This window comes from Rhipicephalus sanguineus, chromosome 2 (genome assembly GCF_013339695.2).
Source record: "Rhipicephalus sanguineus isolate Rsan-2018 chromosome 2, BIME_Rsan_1.4, whole genome shotgun sequence".
In the NCBI taxonomy this organism is placed as follows: domain Eukaryota; kingdom Metazoa; phylum Arthropoda; class Arachnida; order Ixodida; family Ixodidae; genus Rhipicephalus; species Rhipicephalus sanguineus.
In genome coordinates, this window is record NC_051177.1 from 139969755 (window position 1) to 139991786 (window position 22032).

General features: G+C 42.7%; 1 protein-coding gene across 1 annotated transcript in view; it reads left to right on the forward strand.

Annotated features, from left to right (window-relative positions):
* Positions 1-17479, forward strand: part of LOC119383723 (solute carrier family 26 member 6) — a 47747-nt gene extending 30268 nt beyond the window's left edge. Inside the window, exons 10-20 of the mRNA XM_037651995.2 lie at positions 116-229; positions 1883-1960; positions 3181-3276; positions 3876-3982; positions 4900-4969; positions 5297-5406; positions 8462-8528; positions 11343-11522; positions 12118-12172; positions 12634-12749; positions 13349-17479. Of these exons, the coding sequence (XP_037507923.1) occupies positions 116-229; positions 1883-1960; positions 3181-3276; positions 3876-3982; positions 4900-4969; positions 5297-5406; positions 8462-8528; positions 11343-11522; positions 12118-12172; positions 12634-12749; positions 13349-13390 (1035 nt within the window). The 3' untranslated portion in view covers positions 13391-17479. The remainder of the gene's footprint in view (positions 1-115; positions 230-1882; positions 1961-3180; positions 3277-3875; positions 3983-4899; positions 4970-5296; positions 5407-8461; positions 8529-11342; positions 11523-12117; positions 12173-12633; positions 12750-13348) is intronic.
* Positions 17480-22032: the final 4553 nt, after the last annotated feature.

Below are 22032 nucleotides of genomic sequence, written 5' to 3' on the forward strand. Positions count from 1 at the left end.
TGTGTCACTACATCTTTCTCTCCCTGTCAACATGTTGGAGCTAAGTAAGTCCAGCACAGTTCAACACGGTAGAGTTACCGAGTGGTGGTGGTTGCACGCTTTTTTAATCACCCAGGAGTTCCTCGCCCTCGGAGCCAGCCACGTGTTCTCCTCCTTTTTCTCCTGCTTTCCTCTCGCTGCGTCCGTGCCCCGCAGCGCTGTCCAAGAGGGCGCCGGTGGCAAGACTCAGGTGGGTGACATTGGAGGCCATTGCTGCGAGTTTTGTAGGCTTTCTTTGAGAGTAGCTCTCGTCACTATTTTTTTTCTTAATCCGGACCCTTGTGAGGTCGTAGCACTCCCGCAAGCATTGTTTACATGATGTCTTTGTGCTGTCGTGTTGTTGATGCTCATAACGCCCTATTGCATGAATGTTGATTGTTTTTTTATTCAGTGTTAGGTATTTGTATGCCGTGATATTTTAGTCTTGTTTAGAGCCATGTTACATCACTTAATATTCTTCCTCATCCATGTTGTAATAACGTTGAAGCATTTTAGAAAAGACATGCCGTAGGCCTGACGTAACATTTGCGCCAGTAAAGAAAAGGAATATAATAATAATAATGTTAGGTGACACTAGATGTCAGAGTAAGACAGGTAAGGTCAAAAGAGCCAAGATGGCTGACCAACATGCTCACAAACCAATCAGCTTCTCCAGATCTCCTTCAATTCATCTCTCCATAACAGTATAAACTGCTGTTTGCTGTTGAAAAGGAAAAAAATCACAGCATATCCACGGAGTGAATGATGATGAGTGGGCGAAGCTGCGGAGGTTCATCGGTAAACCGTGAATCTTCCGTGAATTCTGCCCAGTACATCATCACCGACGTGAGATCGGGCGCGTTTATACTAAAGGTTCGATGAGTTATGACAACTTGCAGCTCACTTTAATTTTACATGTACGCTGTGAATTTTCATTGTTTAGAAAACCATTCCTTTAGAAAACATCTGGCGTCTTTCGTTAAGCAGCTGGCGTCTTTTCGTTTTGCTTTAGAAACATCTGGCGTTCTTTCGTTATGCTTTTACAAAACATCTGGCGTCTTTCGTTGGTTTAGTTCATCAATCAACGGCGTTATGAACAAAATTTTTATTGTTTAATCACGCACAGGAGAAATCTCACCAGGCACTACCTTGGAGGTAAACAATGGCTGCTAATGGGAATGAGAGACAGAAGAAGTCGGCTTTTAGCTAACACTTACACTTCTACTTCTACTAACGTTTCCTACTGGAACATGCCAATGGCTGCTAATGGGGAATGAGAGACAGAAGTATTCGGCTTTTAGTAAACGCGCACGCTGCGAATTTTTTATTCTTCAACAACGCACAGGAAAAATCTCCCACCGGCACCACCTTGGAGGTCAAAGCGTAAGACTGGTTACACACTACGACTACTACTACGAGGGACGAACGGGTGCCGCCTTAAGGAGCTTCGCCCCTAAAAAATGTATAGTAGATGTTGTGACAGCTGAGTCTTCAGTTTGTTTTGTTTCTGCAGCAACTTGTATCTGTGCTTGCCTTGACATAGCATTCCTTGCACAATAGCGCTGTTGTTGTGTATGTACTTACTGCTGTTCCTTGTTAGCTGACTTTGAATGGAGTAGGCAGCCTCTTTCTTTCTGTGCTAAAAAAGGTAATTTATTTTGCTTGTAGCTCTCTGGATGTTGTATTATTCTCACTTTCCTGAATTTGGAGCTGTAAATTGCCTATTACCAGTTTGACTTGCTTTTTACTTGTTCCTCTACTGTGGAGTAGCATGTTTAGTCTGGCCCGTTCTGCCATGCACAGGAAGCCAGGCACGAGAAATTGTGATGGGTACGTGCTTACGTTAACTGTTTCTCTGTTTCAGATTGTCAGCGTTGTGAATATCATCATCATAATTTTTATGATTCTTTTCTTGGGACATTACTTGGAAGAACTTCCCATAGTACGTAGGTCAAGCAGTTGATTTCCTCTATTGCACATAGTGTGAACAGTATACAGTTCGCCAGAGTTTAAAAATGTAGATGCGAATAGACCATTTCACAACTCACAGAATAATTGCAGAGGTGTGCAAGCCAATCGCATTAGCTGATTTCCATCATATCGTGGTAAACACACGCGTTCTCAGTTATGGCATCTATCAGGAACTAAGTTTATGTGCGCTGAGGCGTAGAGGAGAGCTGCCATGTAGTTTTGTGGGTGAAGCCTTTATTGAACTCTCAAATTGTTATAAGTGCACTGAATATGATCCACCTCATGTTTCTCATAATGTATTTAGTTCCTATTGTTGTTTGCGGTTGTTAAGTAGGTACTCATTAGTATTAACTGAGAAGGCCTTAACAAGTCCTAGTTTTTTTCCTCTTCCTTCAGTATTAACAGTACAGACTTCCTTTTCTTACTGGTATAGTTTTGTAGTTATACCTGTAATGCACACAAAGGGACGTTTTTGTTTTCAAGACATATCGCTAGCAGAAAGCTGCTCATCTTTAAATATTATCTTTAAATTTGCAGTACTTGACAAAGTTGATACTGGGTACAGGAGGCATAATTGACTGTTTAGATGAAGTTTAGTAATGTGTCAGCAATTTTAAAACTCATTATTTTGAATGTGGCTTTCTTCAGTTTTTGTTATTGCAACATCGCCAAACCTGCTCTTTTGACAGTTACTAACTGACCTACTATGTAATTTCATAACGTTTAAATCTCTTTGCTCCTGGTTGCTTCAAAATTCAATGCCATTCCAGCCCAAACTGATATGTTCAGAAAAAGAAATGCCTGTGGGAACTAAAACAGAGAAAATTGTGAATGAAGGCACCGCATAGCTGTTTTGCAGCTTCAGTTGTCTGTGACATATTGGATTCGTTAGTTAGTTGTGCTTTTAGCGTGAGACGTAAGTCTAGTCTTTAAATTGGGCGCTTGCAGAGATAGATGGTTCCAGTTCATTTTCTGATCTTTCGAACTTCACAACTTGAGTGGCTGGGTGCACCATTTACAATGCTACAGTATCTATGAGAATGTCTGCTCTCGAAGGTTATGCACCACTGCAGTTAAATCTCATACACATATCATATTTGGGTGTGTTAGCTTGCGTACATTTAGTGTAATGCAAAAAATAAAGGTGCTTTCTAGTTTCTGTACTGAGTGGTTGTTCCATGTTTATTTCAGTGTGTCCTGGCTGCGATCATTGTGACATCATTGAAGAGCATCGTGATGCAGGTTCGAAACTTCAAACGGTACTGGAACATTTCAAAAATTGATGGAGTAAGTTGTGCTAAAAGCTTTCAAAAGAGTTAGATAAGAACATCTGTAGCTGCTAGTCAACAGGCTAAGTAACGAGCAACTGCTCTTGTGCTTAAATTATTTAAAGGCATGATTTATGGCAGGCATCCCTTGCGACATAACATGTAGAAGAGGTGGAAGTGGTGAAAACGCCAGTGATTAAGTTGCAATTTCATTTATGTCTAATGGTGTGTATTGCAACTAATATGTCTTGAGATAAAATGTTATGACTTAAATTACCGAAAGTGAGCACACTTTTAGTGAGGATGTTTAACTTGAGATGGTAAAAGTTCGTATCGAGCCTTCTGTGAAAGTGTTCCCCATAACGTACTGTTAAATGTTGGGTCATTAAACCCAGAAATTATAATTTGGCAGACATACTTAGCGCTCTCGTGACATTAAATCTCACAATTTAAATTTTGCAAATCTTTAGCTGCAGTACACTGTGAAGTTAAGGAAAAAAAGAGGAATATGTGCTGTTGCAGTACGTATTAGCGGAGCACAAAGTTAGTGATGTGGGACATGGGAAGTGCTAGAGCTGCTCGACAACCACACCACTGCGAAACTTCTCTCCCTTGCAGCAAGTGTGGTTAGTGTCGTTCTGTGCAACAGTCGTCTTTGACATCATCACCGGCTTGGTGTTTGGCATCATCTTTTCCTTGCTCACGCTCATCTACAAGATCCAACGGTAGGTGTGTTTGTTTCTTGCTGACAGAATATTGAGCCGCAAATTAGTCTTACTCTGCCTACATGAAGAGGAGTTTCTCGCTTGATTGTTGTTTAGCTTTTTTTAGTAAACATATTAGTTTTCTTTCATCTTTGACAGCAGATGTCTTTTGTCTGTTTTAGTATTGAAAAGAAAGCTAATTCTGTAATGCCATACCATGTGACACATTTGCTGCTTCAAAATGTCTCGGGCAGTATTATGCCATACTCTGCTTTGTCTTTGTGAACTATATTTGGGAACGGTAGATACAATACGTGGGTCATTGGTGCATGGCTGTGTAGGTGTGTGGAGCTGTTACAAGAGGCAGAAACTTTTGACGTTAAGTCAGTGAATCTGGCATTCTTCTGGTGAGCATGGAGTCATGTGTCCACCAAGTCTGGTGGATACATTCTGGTGTGGCCACAGTTCATAAAGGCTTGTCCCCAGGTGGCTGATAATAATACGGAGATCTTCACTACTGCATCTTTTTTACCTGCCTTTGCTTTGGGATGTTAAAAATAATGTGACGGAGTCAATAAGTTAACATGACGCAAAAAAATAGCAATGCAATTGCATTTCCATTGTGTGGTGTGGAAATGGTGCTTCGTATACAGCTAAGCCTTCTAATAACGAAATGAATATGGCTTATCATACAACAAAATAATTGTAATCCCTAAAAGTAACGGCAATAAGTTTGATATAGCTGCTTCAATTATTCTAGTATTGTCAAAGCCAGGTATGTTGGATTATTCTCTATACCAAACAATTGGAACATCCCCTTGGACACCTCTTTTGATTACATATATTGTTACTTGCTTAAGTGTGTTGTTTGCAAGTTAATTACTAGCTATAACAGAATGTCGGGCCGCTTGACAAGAAGGAGTTCTTCACGTACGCAGCCCAAAGGCGTTCCTGCTTGGCCCTGTAGCTGACACTGAATTCTTTGTGCCCATCAAGAAGTACCAAATGGTGAAGTATGCTCTCGTTGCCTGAATTTATGGATGCTAGAAATGCTCGAGGGTTAAGAGTAACATGTGATAACTTCAGAGCAAATGTTTTGGGGAGATGCTTATGCGTGGCTGCTACTGCTGCTGCTGCTGCTGCTGGCAGCCATACTTAGTTGTGTGTCAAGGTCGTTTGTTCTTTATTCTTTTGTTTAACTAAAAACATTTATTTGAGTGCAGTCGTTTACAGTGCTAAAAATTTGCTTTACAATACTAATTTCTTGCTGTATAATAAGTTTGCATACCAGTTACAATCTGCAGAGTTTAAATTTCCTGCCCTCTTTCGATGAAGGTTGCTGAAATCCCCATGATCAAGATTTTCCACTTTGGTGGACCGGTTCACTTTGCCAACACCGAGTACTTCAGAGGCCAGCTCAACAAGAAAGTTGGTTTCACTGTCAGGTGAGATATTAAAATAACTGTGTTATGCATACGGAAGCGGGCTTGTCCTGCCAAGTATGTGTAGACAAGGCATTCCAGATGCCGAAAGGAGTGTTTCCTAAAAATTGTTCTTTTTCTTATTGTCGCAATTTCATCCCCACGTCCCGCCTTAAGGCACCTGTGACGAGTGTTCTGTGAGCCATCAAAGCTTGCTTCAACCAAGGGTTTCTTACAGGAGGCATTTTATTTGTGGTCGACCATACGCATGGCTATAATGCTTTGTAAATGTGACAGTAAGTTGCCTGCACCCGGCGTGGTTGCTTAGCAGCTATAGCATTGTCGGTTAAGGACAAGGGCATGCGTTTTATTCCTGGTCATGGCGACTGCATATTGATGTAGGCGAAGTGCAAAAATATTTGAGTAGTACTTTGTTTTAGGTTCAAGGTAAAGAACCCCTCATGATCAAAATTATTCCAAAGTATCCCACTGTGGCATGAGTCATAATCATATTCTGGGTTTAGCATATAATACCCCTGAATTTAATTTCTTTAGCTTGCTAAATAATAAATCAATTTGTTGAGTGACAGAGGTCAATATTTCTTTGCAACTGTTCCTTCTTTTTCACTTAAGCTGCTGAACAGTAACGTGCATCACATTTTTACAGCTTTTTTGCAATTATATACTGACATAGTATGGCTGCTGCACCCAATTTAACACTCATTCTCCATGGATAAAATGTCTTAACTCTTTGCTGTCTGAAACCCTTCACCCACCTTCCATCTGTTCTGAACCAAAACTGAAGAAATCAAAGCTCAAGTAAAAGAAGCTTGCTTACTTTCTTTATGGATGGTGCATAATGCAGTGAGAAAATGCGCGCGTGAACCAACCACGAAAGAGCTTGTTCAGCAGCGCCCAAAAACGGGTTGCTGCGGCTATGTTGCATTGTCGGGAGGGGCCAGACAATGGACCGCAAAGGGTTAAGCAAGTGGCATTGCAGAATTCATTCCTGAGCATTAAACACTTTAAAAGAATTTCAGAGCAGTACCTTAGGAATATGTGTTCTTTGACGCACTATTTCTTAGCGTTACAGTTCGGCCAAATCTGCAGTATCGTAAGTAATGATACATGGGATTGCAAACAACATAACAAGAAGCAACTCTTTCTAGGATTAAAGGAAAAAAAATAATTAAGGTTATGGAGCGATTATGATGGGAGGTGGTGCAGTAGCAACCTTAAGATTAAAACACTTTAGTGCTTTGCCTGAGCCTTGCATGACATCTGCTTTTTCGAGGAATTTGACACTGGTGATGTGCTAGTGTAGTGAACACGATTAAAGGAACACTAAAGAGAAATTCAAAATCAGTTTTATACTTCATTGTTCTAGAACTCTAGTTTCGTTAATATCGCGGTCATGTTCTTTATTGGAAGGTCAATGTCTTCATAACATTTTGTGCCGAAACCTCAACGCTGGTGCGTCAGAATAACATCTCGTTGTCATGGCTTCGAGCGGCGCTGATTAACACTCCCAGGTTTGCATGCACATAAATACCCGATAAAGTGGATGATAGGATGACCACTACAGGAGCTCAATTGGTAGATCATCGGGCGCTTTATCTGAAGGTTTGAGGTTCGGTCCCTGCCAGTGGCAGGTTGTCTTTTTGTCCACATTACTTTCTTTGCACCTATATCACAATTACTAAAATACACTCAAAACAGTACAATTCACACCCCTCTACCTTCCTTGGCTTTCATTATCTGTTGGTTTTCATTAAGGTTGTATGAACCAAAGAAATCAGCCCTCAAAAAATTTTCTTTTTTCGTTCATCTCGGATTGCAGTCTTTTAATGTGAAAGTGTTTTTTGGCGGGGTCCACCAAGATTCACTGATGTCGCTTCTGTCCTGAAAATGACGTCAGTAAAAGTGCATGTGGAGAGTTCACATGAACAAATCTGAAAGAAAATTTTTAGTGTGGGGCTCTCCGCCAGTGAATCGAACCGGCAACTTCGTGATTAGCGAAGGTAGGTGCCAGGTGCTCTAACCACTGCGCCACCAACACATGTACTGGAAGTGGCACAAACCTTATACAAATGCATACTTCCTCTGGGCTTTTGAAAGGGCATGGCTGGACTAGAGGGAAGACGTGGGCCATGCTTGTCATGTCTCCCCTTTAGTTCCGATCCAGTCTGCGTCTCCCGTCTAGTTTGTACATTGCGTCTTCTCCTCTAGTCCAGCCATACTTGTCGTGTTGTGTCTCCCCTTGGTTGTTAACATCAAGAAATGAGCTTGTTAACTTGTTACGCTTAATCCTTAAAGTACAATGATGTACAGTGTCTATGCATCTGCTTGGAAGACACATTTCGCTTTTGTGTTATACCGATTTTGATGGAAGAGTTATCATCAACTATAACTTCTCATATTTTGGCCATGTAGGCTCAGAAGGAGTTCCCACAACTTGAGGTGTTGTCTCTGGCTGCTGTAGAACACAGTGGAGTAATCTCTGCTTGCTGATAATGGATTATGTAGGCCATAGCGGGCACCATCAAGACCTGTGGTGTCGCAATAATATGGTGCAGAAACCTGAAGGCCATGTTGCCACCCATGTCTTCTTTTCATGCCTTATATCGTTTGCCAAGTTTCTTATGAGAGTGGTGTTTTTGATATTGTGGAAAGTTACATTTCAAGCACAAGAAAAATCATTAAAAGAAGTCGGTACTCTTTTACAGTGTGCTAGAGTTAGGTACCTTATTTTCAGTGCAGTATGGTATATCAGCTTTTGGACAAGCGAGCGAAGATGAGGAGAACGAAGTGGCGCAACCGAGGACTCTGAGCTCGTGACCAGGCTGCCTGCTTTTCAGTGTTCTGAAAAGACAATAAATGAATGTTATAATATAGAGCTTGGTACACTAGCACACTTTATACAAAGTGTGTGCACATGCTGAAGAGCTGAATTTTTTCGCTAGGAGGTTGCATGCTGAGCCTGATGCTTCCTTAATGCAACAGGAATGGCAGCCTGGTGGTTATTGTAGAACACGCAGATGTGACATACGCATCTTTTCTTTTCTATCTTTGTTGTTAGGGATGTGTTGAAAGCCCAGAAAGAAGCTCTTAGATCTTCAGTGTGCAACCTTGGGAATGTTACCAAGGTAGGTAGGTGAAAGCCCTGCCCTTTGAAAAAGTTTGTATTTTAAAGGGACCACTTCTATTCTTACAATCTGAAAGAGCCCCTGACAGCAAAATTTCAAGCTCGAAATGTTTGTGTTGTTCTGTTCTCCCAATGCATTGCTTCCTCTGAGCGCATATCAATGGCAAATGTAGCCTTGAACATATTTTAATGTTATTTTAATACAAGTGTGAGTGCCTGTTTGAGTTGGTAGCACCTTGCGACGTTGTCATCAACCTGACGTGTTTAGTGGCTGCTCTGGCTTCCTGTGATGCCTCGCTGTTCTGTGAGTACAGTGGACGTCGCAAGCAGACGAGTTTCCGGGGCGCACACAGCACAATGTAGACTGGTGCACAACAGGGGCTATGGTTCCTCGCCACACTCACTATGTTGCCGTGCTGCTCTCTGGGTGGTTATGGCTGCTTACAGCAATGGCGTTTTAATGTAGTGTAGCAGAGTATCTTCTTTCTGAGGGATCACACTCTTGGTTGTGAGTTAGGTGCAGAACAGGTGGATGTGTGTCACCTATTGTTGCTTTATAGGTGCCCTATGGTTGACAGTAATTTTTGGCAGGAGTATCTGCCTAGTGTGTTACACCCTGGCATTTTGTCTGGCATTTTAAAATGACGTGAAAATTCATCATAATTAATTATGCTGTCGTTAATGGCCCATTACGTCACAGCATTAACGATTTCATTTTATGATTATCAGACACAGGTCTACTTACTACACATTAAAAGTAACAAAAGCAAAATTTGGCTGTCAGGGGTTCCTTTAAACCCTTCAGATGCTTTGGATCAGCCTAGCTCGTCAATGCGATATTCTGGTAAGTATTCCTTTAGATGAGCTTACCTTGTTTACTGGCAGTATTCCTTAAAGTAGAAAGCTGGGAGAGTACAAAAAGACAGCACTCGTCCTGTGTCTTTTCTTCCTCTGCATCTTTCATTTTTTCACGCTGATCAAATAAGTATGCAATATTTTTTGTTCAAAGAAGTTTTATGTAACGAAGTGTGCCCACTTAATTATTGTTCTACTGTGGAAATGGCTGAGTGTGTCAGTGCTCGAAAACCATGTTTGTTGCGCTCTTTGAACTCCAGTTGCAGATTTTGATAGGCGGCATTTCTTATTTGTTATATATACACACAACGGTGCTGTCGCATTCGTATTCATCTGGCATTTATGCATTCTCTTTCGACTTTACCGACAGTTAGCGCCATCTGTGTTATATGTCTTGAATCTGTATGTTCAGGGTAAACACAGTTCCACTACTGCTCTCGAGTGAGCTGGTTCGATGTTCTACTTGCTCGAACGACAATGCAACATAATGTTACTGACAGCTTGCACATAGGTCATCAAAACCAGGGACCTAAATGGATTGCACTATATAATTAATAGCATCTCTCTGGTGTGCATTTGCATGATGAATGGCTCGGTGCTATGCTGCTGTGCACTAGGCTCATTTAGTGTGGTCGTTGTGTTCAATAGCCTTTATTTTTATTCTGACAACCTTAACTAAGGGTATTCTGCGACTATCACTCTGGCTGACAGATTAGATTTCCGGGTTCACAGCAGTTGGTAATGCAGCAGTTGGCATCTTCGCTTGAATGTGGACATGTTTTGCCCAGAAGAAAATAAATGATATTACTAGAGACACATTCCAAATCAATAAGTTGTTTCTTGAAGACAGCAGCAATGTACAGTCGCGCTCAATATTACTTGCAACACGGTAGCGCGTGGCCTCATGAGTTCAAAGATTGCACATGACATCAGCTTGCCCTCATTTCTACCACTAAATGTTATTGTCTTATTTTGTATGATCCCCAAGTTAAAGAACAGTGTTTAGTTGGTGAAATAAAGCTTAGTGGAAGCCATAAGTGATAAAGGAGCTGATGAGGCCACGCGCTCCCGCGTTACCAGTCATATCGAGCGCTACTGTACAAATTGTCATGACGACACTTTGCTGTAAATGTTCGTTCTATGAGCCATGTGTTTACTTAAGTATGTTTACCTTAGCCATTGTCAAATGTGGTCTACTTTTCATTGTAGATTGTCTTTCCGAGTTTTGTGTTGTAACATTCCACATATTCTCCCAGAATAGTCACTGTGAAATGTAGCTGTGTCAGCCACACACATACCTGATAGAAGATTACAGGGATAGACGTTTAAAATTTGCTGTACTCCTGTATTCACCAATGAGCCCAACTGTAAGCTTTTTCTTGTGTCTACTGTGTAGAGCCCATTAATGCCTGAAGAAGCCATTATACTGATTCCTATGCTGAGGAGTTGCTTGAGAAACAGATGCTCCAGCACATATGAGCAGACGTTGAGAGCACCTGCTTACAAAGTATTTACTTGGGAATTCTGACGAACATAGTTGAAGTGCATCGACTTTGTTAATTGAAGGGCAGGGCCAACTGCCACTTGCAAATAGCATAGAAGCATTATAATACTCTTACAGTCATAAATGTCACTAGTTCGGTCTGCCTCAAGCACTGGCAGACGTAAATATCCTGCAACTGGAACCCGCATAATTAGATAATGTTGTCATGTGGGTTGTCATATTATGGAAAATATTTTGATAACAACCACTGATCTGAATCATGCTGATCATGGTGTAGCGTTCTGTGCTGAAGCCCTTATATTACCATTTGGAAATAGCAGAAGCATTTAGTAAAGCTGAGCATCCCCAAACACTCGAAAATATTCAAACTGTCCTTCAGTGGTATTGGACATGGTCTCAGTGATATCATTGTGCTTGCCTGCTCTTATTCTTTGCCCCATTGCATTTCTATTTCAGGACGTGCCAGTAATGAGTAGTGAGTCAAAGATATCTTTTGACCACAGTGCAGCAGCTGATGGGAGTTCGCTTAGGTCCATTGGCAATGTGAGTGACACTTTAACCGTGCCTTCTCACATCATCTTGGACTTCTCACGTGTCTCTTTTGTGGATGGCACAAGCATTGGTTTGCTCAAGCAGGTAAGAATGCATTGTCGATTGGAGCATTGCTAAGCTGTTTCCTATACGGTGTTTTGGCCTTCGGAAGCTGCACTGATGAAGCTGGAAACACACGGCTCTGTTCACCATGCATGAGCTTTGGCACATTATCTTCTGCACACTGAAACTATTTCTGATGAAGGCTTTCGTTATGTGTTTGTAATGCAGGGGGAAAAGAATGACACGTAGAAAGGCAAAACATAAAACAATTCACCATCGATTGCCCACAGTCTTCTATGCTTCATGTTGCACATTGTGCAAGACAATGTATAGGGATGTCCATTTTTTGCGTAAAATCTGATAAAAATAATTTCTTGCTTACCACCGTTTTTCTCCTGGCTTAAGCTTCACAGAAAGCTTTCATTTTATTGTCTTGATCCGTCACTATAATTGTCGGCATGCTCACTTGCCCGGTGTTTGACAAAACATCAATCTTGCGTTTGTCTGAAGAAAAAAAAAAGCAAGTAGTCTGCTATTTTTTTTTCTATTTTTTATTTTTGCAATTGTAAGGTAATGCATTGTGATGTCTTTATTTACCTTAGGTAAATTAATTATATTTTACCACTTCTCATTCCAGCTGAAAGCTGAGTATGACTCCGTCAATGTGAAATTGTTCATTGCTGCTTGTTCAAGTAAGTACCAGTTCTATAAGCGTAGGCATTCTCTTATATTTAGGCTGCATTCTTCCTGTTTTTAATCTGTGTGACATTCTGAAATGCATAAGTTCTACTATTCATTAACTTATTATTAATGTGTACCCACCAGATGGGCGAACATTATAAACTGTGCACTTGCATGATTGCACACTTAACACCTTCGCCCCAACAATTAGTTCAGGCAAAATTGCTTTTGAAAAGGACTAGCAGTTTTGGGTATTGTAGCTCCACATAAATTCACACTTTATTATGGTTTGGCTGTGATCATTTGAACAGTGCAGTTTTGGAATTAAAATGCTTATGTTGTGTTCTGTAGTCACCTGCATTTAACTTAATGGTAGTTTACATTGTGGTGCAGTGTTTTTGATCCATGCATTGGAATGCTATAGTAATGGCATTGTGCCAAATTACTTTTGATCTCGGCATTTTGATTTCAGATTCAGTTTTTAACCTGCTGCGCCGGGCAGAAGCCATTGACGTTTTTGGCTCGGATGCGTTCTTCCCGACAGTGTTTGATGCTGTTTGTGCGTCTCAGCAGCAGAACAAGTTAAAGGCAAGGAATTCGTTGCAGCCTTCTACAGTGAAATGAATTTCTTCTAGACGTCGAGATGTTGAGGATGAATGCCAACTGCCCTTTTGATTTTGTAATCGCTGTAAACATACTACTGATACAGGAAGTCTAGTGGCTACTTTTGGGAGTAGCACATTCAACAGCCTAACTGCTTTACAGGCTGTTACGCTTGACTGTAGCAGCTTGACAGTTTAACACCGTGGCCATAGAGCTTAACATTGCTAAACATGTACATCTATAACAAGGTGAATATGAAGCTTTGTTCATGCTGATATCACGGGTTGAAGATTAGATACTCATAATGAATTGTGGGTTAAACAAAGTTATGTTATATTCACGTAAATGTGACTTTCATAATCATGTTCAGGCTTATGCAATGCCCGTGGTTACTGTACTGATGCATGTTGCCCATGTGGATATGTAGAAAATCTCGGATCACTCGTGCATCAGCTAGTTCTCCATTTTGCAGCATAGAAGTTCACCTTTCGCATTCTTATCTTTCGGCACACTTTTTGTGATAAGACTCCCTGCTTGTGGCTTGAAGTTATTACAGGGGACTCTGTTTCTCTTATCTCTTGTAGTTGGCTGGCACTGTTCCACAACCTTTAAGTTCTGGCGAGTAAGAACCTCAACGATACGAAAACTGAAGTTCCTAGGAAGCTGCCAAGCATGACTCATTCATGCAAGGAATTATCGTCCACCGAAATACCTGTTCCAAAGAGGCCAACTTCTGTAAACAGCCTGCAAGCACAAGCAAGAAATAAGAAGTGCAGAAAGCATCGCAACGTGTAAGGCGATACAAAAACCAACACAGAAGATGCCGGTGCACTGCTCGTAACTAATTTATTTGCCATAGAATGTGTACTCCTTCATACAAAACTAATGGAATCACCCGCATGTTATAGCTTTATTTTTGCATTAGTCAGCAATGACATGATTGTTCCTAGAAGAGATGTTCCTTAGCCGTCGCTCTACACACTAATGAAATACTGAGAAAAATATTTGTGTCTCATTTTTATTTCTCTGTGAGACAGCTGTTTACCTAATGTAATTACAGAGCCTCAATTCCTTGAGAGCAGGAGAAATCATGAATGACGTAACCTTTTCATGGCAGTGAATTCAAATGCAGTACAGCTTTGGTCATGGAAGAAGGAGGCAAAACTTCGCTTGATGGTCTTGAGGTACCAGACACCACTGATGTGTATGTCAGTCCTGATGGATTGAAACGCGACTTCAGTACTTTTAGTATAATGGCAAATATGCGCAATTGCTTGAGATAACCGTGTCATGTTGTGACGAATCTGGCCACTTAATAAGCTATTGTTGGCTCTGTTTAAGTGTTCTAGTTGAAATTTGGCCGATATGACATGAACTGAAAGTGGTGGAAAGAAAAGTACAAGTACAATACTGGAACTCTTCACTACTGAGAAAGACGTCCAGCGATGTGAGAAACGCTACCCATTTTTTTAGCGCATGTTGTACGTAACAATTGGAAGTGACGAGAGCCTCATTTTCTTTGACATCATTTCTCTGTCCATGAGTGTGCCTGTATGTGCCCTTCACTGCCTCCGTTGCTCGAACAGCCCTGGAGAAAGATGAGGAACTGATTTTTTTCGCGTTTCTGTCCCAGTTTTCACAAAGTGTATATTGCGTCACAATCAAGCATAGCTAACCAGAATGAGCACCAACTTGTCCAAGAAGAAGTCGTTTTGGAACACCGCGTGACGACTCTTCAGACCTGTGGCCGTATACACTGCACATGGATGAACTACTGTCAAGAACTGGTACTAGAATTCGGGCTCCCTTAGAGCTGCGCTACATACTGCCACAAGCTTCTCACTCAGTTCCGTTTTGGCAACTGAGCGAAAAATGAAGCTCGTAGGGGAGAGGGACCAATGCACCAGTGTGGAGATGGCAGACGAGTTTTTGGTTGCACAGCTCAGCATAATGTTTTGTTCCCGGGATACTTTCAGCCTGGACTGATTCTTCGTTTGGGAACTAGGCATGGGTTAGTGGCGCAAATGTTATCGAGCTGCGATAGCTGGTGACATTGTTTCGAGCGACTGTCCATTGCTCAGAGTGGAGCATTGCAAGGCTTTCTACGTGAATATGCGTGCTGTTCAAGCCAAGACTGCTAGCAAAGGAGCAACTGGACTAAATGACTTTTGGTCAGTAATGAATGTGTCATACAGGGGCTTGCACCACAAAACATTTCAAAAACACCTAAAATCAAAATTCAGGTCTTCTTGCGAAATGGCAACAGCAAGGGTTTTTGCTGATGCTTGGGCAGCTGTCTGTAACATTTACAGCAAAATGGAGTCAACATCTACAAAAAAAAACTGTAACAGTAGTCTACAATAGGACATGGGTGACACGGGCTCGAGCATCTTACATTGGTGTAGACATAGTAAGTTTGTTTGTTTGTTTGTTTGTTTGTTTATTAATACTGTCAACCCCAAGAGGGGGTTTTTACAGGAGTGGGAACAAATACAGTTTTGCAAGAGAGCATACAATGTTGTGCTGCAATTCGAGCGAAAGAAAAATGACCAAGAAATAATTACAAAGCGAAGATATAAAGTGAACACAGTGAGTTCTACGCCGGGTTTGTGCTTGACTGTGTTGTTTGTTGCAACAGAAGCCATAGATATAGGTAGAAAGAGAATAATGAAGGCTGTATGGATTGGAAAGAGGCCCATGTTTGTCAAAAAACACCACCATTGTTAATTCAAGCAACATTCACATCACCTCAAGATACGTATCCGCATCACGAATTCTGCCCATCTGGACCCCTGGGCTGGTGCAGGTACTGTGCTGAAAAGCTTAACGTTCTACCGCTGTACAAGTATAGACTGGCAACACATGTTGCCACTGCGTTACTGCAAGTCTACCAACGCCTGTCTGACCCTCAGCGGCTCGGCTGCCGCCAAGGCAAGAAAATAAAAAATGCTGCCGTGAGTCTTCATTTGCCACTTTGGTTGATTCTCTGGACAGAGCAAAACACTTCACTGATTGCTGCTGAAGCAGCTGTCAACTGGCAGTCTGCAAGTACAATGCTGGAACTCTCCATGCATATAGAGCATCTTGTGTATCACTTGTCTTGAAGCCTGGAAAGATTTCCATTCAGAGAGCTGCAGAGAGGGATGCCATGCACAAAAAAGGCAACAAAAGCACACCAGAGCAAGCATCAAATGTCCAAGAGACCACACACCACTAAGGACACCATAAACTATAATCCAGGTGCATTCTAGATGAGTGGAGGCAAGGTGAAATTTTTAGAGCCGTTTCCTCAGAAGTGTCTTATTGCCTGCCTGGTGAGCCTGCGTAGCCAATTTCTTTGTAAAAATTTGACCTGTTCTTACTCTGTTTCTTTTGTCATTTTCCTTAGGCTACAATGCATGTCATGGCATTCCTGTTTTCTTGGTTTCTCTCTAATTTCATAGCGTGACTATTCATTCGCCCCAAGAGTGTGCCCGATATGAAGGTAGCATAAAAGATCACAATGCAAGAATTTTGTGTTGTAAAAAAAATAAAGCAGGAATACCATGATATCTGGTGTGCATTTAGCTGTGCAGGAAATATTCAGCTAGCCTTTTAGTGCATTTTTGAAAACTCCACAGGCATTGTGCAAACTGCAAAGAAATGCAAAAAGTAAAACTTTAATTGAATAAAAAAATTCTGGGGATAGCACTATGAAACTTTTATGGAAGCATTAGAGAGACATTCTGAATATTTGTGCCATTCTTCATCAACATCTGTTAGGTTATAAAAACATTTAAGAAGAATCTTTTTGACAGCACCCTGTTGGATTCATTAGATTTACTTATCACATGGATTCATATCTCATATAAGGTGTCAACACTCGGAGTCCCATGTGCACAGATCTGAAATGCATCTACGTGTTTGCGTGAGTGGTGAAAACAAGTCAAGATACTTGTAATTTTTATCAGCCGTAATGCTGATAAGAACTTTCGGAGCAGCAATCCTCCATTGGTGCTTTGAAACGTGCGGACTTGACTGTGCACCTGTTGCACCGAATTGACTACCAGCAATGCAACGCTCGGCAATAATACTGGTTCTTTAGTGCTGAATATTGAGGTTTGAACTCCGCTGTGTGCATATACTCGTGTTTATGAGGGTTGTTCATGTTTCTTGCTCTTAATCCAGTAATGTTGAATAGATAATATCTTCGCTCGCAAAGTAAATATCTCCTCGAAAGTGTCAATATGGAGTGAAATCTTCCACAGCACTGCAGCTAGAGTATGAATTGGAATATGAATAGGGATGCAGCCCACCTTGGACAATTTCGCCATCGGCTCGCTCTGCTGAATAAAGTTTATTCCTCCTCCTCGGAGGAGGAGGAATAAACTCCTCCGAAAAGTTTTGTCTTGTGTCATCAAATGGCACAGATACATACAGCAGTTTATTGTACTTGAACCTCTGATGGTGCCAAGGAAAGTGTGATATTTTTGTGGAGATGTAGATGTCGAAGAGTACTTTCTCTGCATAATTAACACCAGGTTTAAGTGTTAGCTGCGTGATAAAGACATGCTTCCAGCAAAGAGGGTTTGGTGAGAAGGTACTGTGTGGATAGTACCGTAAATGGCATGGAAGTGTGTTCTTGTTTCCGCTAAATATATGTTTTACTGTATGATCAATGAAATGAAAGCATGGATTTCTTGTGAAATATGTACGGAATAAATTCCTGGCAAGGTTGACGGGTTCAAATGTGATTTTTCACTGAACCGAATTCTCTAGGTAGCACAACTTCACTCCTGTTGCTTAACATAAAAGGGGATTGCATAATTATTTTAATTCAACAGATAATTAAAGCAGGGCCACGCTGTACTCCGCTCGCATTTTTTTTATTTCCTCGATTCGCTGCACAGGGTGTTACTCTTTACTGCGATAACAATTATGTGGACACCACAGGCGCATTTCTGCCGTCGCCGTGAGGTTCTGTATTACGTCCAAGGCTGATAACATTGCCCCGCGCGTTGTATATACGTTCTATGTGCGAGTGAAAGCTTGCGAGGCCAGCCGATGATCGTAGCTCAAGTGCAGAAGAAATGCGCCGGATTTATTCCGTGGTGCTAAAAAGGCCCGTGGGAGCTTCTGGAGGGGGCTGTGGCTCCGGCATGAACTGCGTACTTTGCCGGGCGCGGTCGCGAGCGCCCTATCTTGATAGGGATCAGCGGACAGTCCATACCGTTGTAAGTGCTGTTTTCCCACTGCTCAGTTTGCGTTGAGACGATAAACAGCACGAAGGTCGCCTCGCTCGCCGCAGTGGCCTTGTTTTCTTAGACCAACCTTTTGTTGAGGGGCAATTTATCGTGCTCCCATCAATCAGCTTCGTAGCAGAGCATGAAAACGTTCTTTGTTCCACCTGTGATACGAGCGTTGTGTAAAATGGTACACTCGATCATGCCAGCGTGTTAGTTATCGTGTTTTCAAACCACAGTAACAATTATTCTTCCTTTTTGCCTCGGAGTAGTTTTTGCTTAGAATTGACTGCTTAAGGCGGATTGTAAACTCCTCCACCGACTGTGATGCCTTCTGGCACTGTGGGCACAAAATAAATGAATAAGTATAGTCTACTTAAGCGGCTGCGCTGGGAAGCGCGTTTGATTTCCGGCAACGGTGTCCTCATTGTTAATGCACGATTTTTAGAAATATCCCGCTACGGTAAGTGGAAGTCAGCAGTTAATACAGTCAAATCTCGTTACAACGAACACCACATTAACGAACATTTCAAATTAACGAACTTTTAAGAAATCCCGTGCCGACTGCTTATAGTTTCAATGTAAAAATATTTCACTACTACGAACTTCAGAATAACGAACATTTCAGAATAACGATCGTTATTTAATTCCCGTGTAATCTTAACAACACCTCAGTACTACGAACTTATATCCCGAAATGCGAGGATTCTTAGATTTCAGTGTATCGGTCATGGCAGTCGGAGCTGTAAGGTAGCAGACGACGCAGCGCGAAGAGCGGACGCCCTCCCGCTAAAACCTGAGATGGCACGGGAGGAGAAAGACGCGGGCGGAGAACTTTTTTTTTTTTTTTCCCTTCGTTGCGGAGGCGACAACGCATCAGGTTTTGTAAAGGCCCAACCGCATGCATAGCACGCGACTTTCGAGCGAAGGCGACTGCGACAAACCAACACCTCCTACAAACGGGCTCCGTCGCGCTGCTCGATTGAAAACTATTGCGCGCACGTAGGCAAATTACGAAAAATAATTACAGAGTAGATGAATGACAACATGGCTAATTTATTATTGTCTTGTTTGAGATAAAGATGCCATGAAAGCGTTTCGGGACTTCCTTTTTTCGCGATCTTATGTTTAACCGCGGCAGTAGTATCGCTGTGATCCCATGGGGCGCCCGGAAGCGTACGCTGCCTACGCTACGTCGCACTTTGCAAACTGCGTTATGTTGGGGTTAGTCCACGAGGCGCATCTCGACAACGTTTCCTCTTGCTGTCATAGAACGTTTAAGAAAAGCCGCAGCGCCTCACATCGTTGCTTCGCAGGGAGAAGGGCTACCTCACACGACGACGATGTTGACATTGCAGCAAGCTACCACCAATGCAGCAAGCTACTACCGAAACATCAAAACGAACCGTCGATCATAAACAACGACAAAATACGGCCGCTGCCTCGCTCTCCGCGTGAGATGGGGCTGTAAATAAGGCAGTCTATAACTTGCATTCCTTGAAGTACGCGCCGATTGGAAGCATCACGAGCAAATTGCAACCGAAGCAAGGGTCAGAGATGCTGCCATGTTGTTGGATATCGTCATGCTCACTTCCGGGCGACAAGCGATGTTTTCTGGCTTTCCAGAAACCTGGGATGCTATCGCGGAACGATTCTATTTCAGATTCCAATGCCTTTCGTGCTTTTCGCGCTTGGCCAGTGGTCAGAACGACGGTCCGTCCGCGTTATCAGCGCGATCAGCCAGCCGTGTGGAATCGGAAATAGCATCGTTTCGCGATTGCACCCCTGCGACAAGCGACGGCGATGGATGGCCCTCCGCGACAGCAAATCGAGCAAATCCTGTCGGCCGTCGCTCAAAACTCGCGTGCATGCAGTTGGGCCTTAAAGGATTGCAGCGATGACATGGACGACGATGTCACGGTAGCACCCGAAGATCGCGACGAGTCCGTGTCGGCCACAGATGCGTTGGACTACTTGAGGAAACTCCGCATATTCATAGAAAAAAGCGGAACAGCGACCGAAGCGGCGGATAAAAATGCGGACGGTCTAGAATCGTTCGTGACGCAGAGTTTGTGCTGCACCCGTCAAAAAAACGATCACGGACTATTTCAAATAAACGTGCCTTGTATGACGTTCACGTGTGCATTGTTGTGAGAAACGAGTTCAAGGGCGTACCGTAGCAAAGGTAGGACGTTTGCGTTACTGAAATTCTATTGTTATGGTAAATTTTTGGGCTTTCACTATAACGACCTTTCAGAATAACGAACATTTTTCCGCGGTCCCCTGAAGTTCGTTATACCGAGATTTCACTGTATTTATTAACACAAACAGTAACGATATGACGACAGGCCAAAGCAGTAGCGTAGCCAGAAATTTTTTCCGGGGGGCGATAGAAAAATAGGCTATCGATGAAGAGATCCGATTAGTATGTAATGATATGACAATAGGCCAATCAGTAGCGTAGCCAGAAATCCTCCGGGGGGCCGGGGGGCGGTTCAACCATATTTTATGTTTGTTCATGCGTACGTTGTGTGCCTGTATATATACACATGCAAAGGTAAATACTTTCAGGGGAACCTCCCCCCGGCTTGGCTACGCCCGTGGACCAAAATGACCATACTCCCCTTCTAAGTTATCCGCATGATCCAGCCGCAAGTGCAGATCTGGGAGCTGCGGTGGCAAGTCGACAAAAACGTAGCACAAATAAATAGCTAGGCGCTGGACTAATGGAGTAATACATGGCATATGCGTTGCCAGTAATCCGTCAATCTTTACCGAGGGCGTTATGTGTAATAGAAAATTGAGGATCCATTTCGTCTGATAAGGTGGACGACCAGCGATGCTGTTTAGCCCACGACATAGAGCTAACACAGAATTCCAAACCTTAGCCGATTCACACACCCTGCAACTAAATCCGAAATGCCTGTCCAGAAAGTCCCTTCTCTGATTTTGCCGTACGCTTCTTTTAACCTGAACCACTTTTCCAAGTATAACCATCAGGTATTTGCCTCACGAATCGACTGAAGCGAAAATTGCTCCTATTCCGTCAAAAACGAGTGGAGTAACAAGGATTTATCGTAAGCTTGAGTACTTTCTACTCACGTCCCGACGAGCGCGCTTCAAGCTACAGTGGGAGATGTGACACGGGGGAAAGAAGCTACACCAGCGCGCATCATGAAACGCGTTCGCTCTCTCCGGGAGCTATTCCTGTGCGCGCTGGTGTCGCTACTGTGTAATTTTAGCACACTATAGAGTGCGATGCTTGCGCGTGGCAAGGCCCCGTGGCACGAAACGCATCTGATCCAGACGCTCATCCTCATTTATGTCAGCTGTCAGCCAATAGCAGCAGTCTGCTGTTTGACGGCATACATCTGGCGTTTCGCCCATCGAAGTGGGTGATAACGGGGCCTCTGCATGAATGAAGAGAGGGTACTTGAGAAAGTGGCAACATCGCGCTCCGCTTGTAAACTCTATATACATGCCGCGCACGACTACAAAATTTGGCTGAACTGTTCACAAGAGTGTTTGCTATTCGCAGAATGTGTCTTTTTTTCACCAAGCTCGAGGGGTGGTTCAGGACCCATTTAAAGTTTTCTGTTTGAGCAACATGCGACTTTCTGCTGCGACATGTGTCTTGCCTGGCGTGCCACATGCGCTTGGCGTTTCGCGCACGATCTTAATCGGTGTTTGCTGTCCGCGTGTTCACTTTTAGTGAACCAGTGGTGCGTATCCAATTTCTCTATGCTGACAAAGCGCGCTATACTGGGCCCATCGTCTGCTAGGCTGCTACTTCTTAAAGGAGTACTGGCACGATTTTGAGATATCGCAAAAGGGACATTTTCTGTTTCCTTGGTATGCAGTGTCAACGCTGTCCACACACCGGTGTCGGAGCACACGTATAAAATATTTTAATTTGACTTTGAAGTTTTCGTCGCTGAGCATCTGCAAGCCAGCCCCACTGCAGTGGACATTATCCCGACGAGTCAAGACAGTTCCCCCGAGTTTGCGAGTTCTGCGTCCTGCATGCAGCCTAAATCGCAGAAATC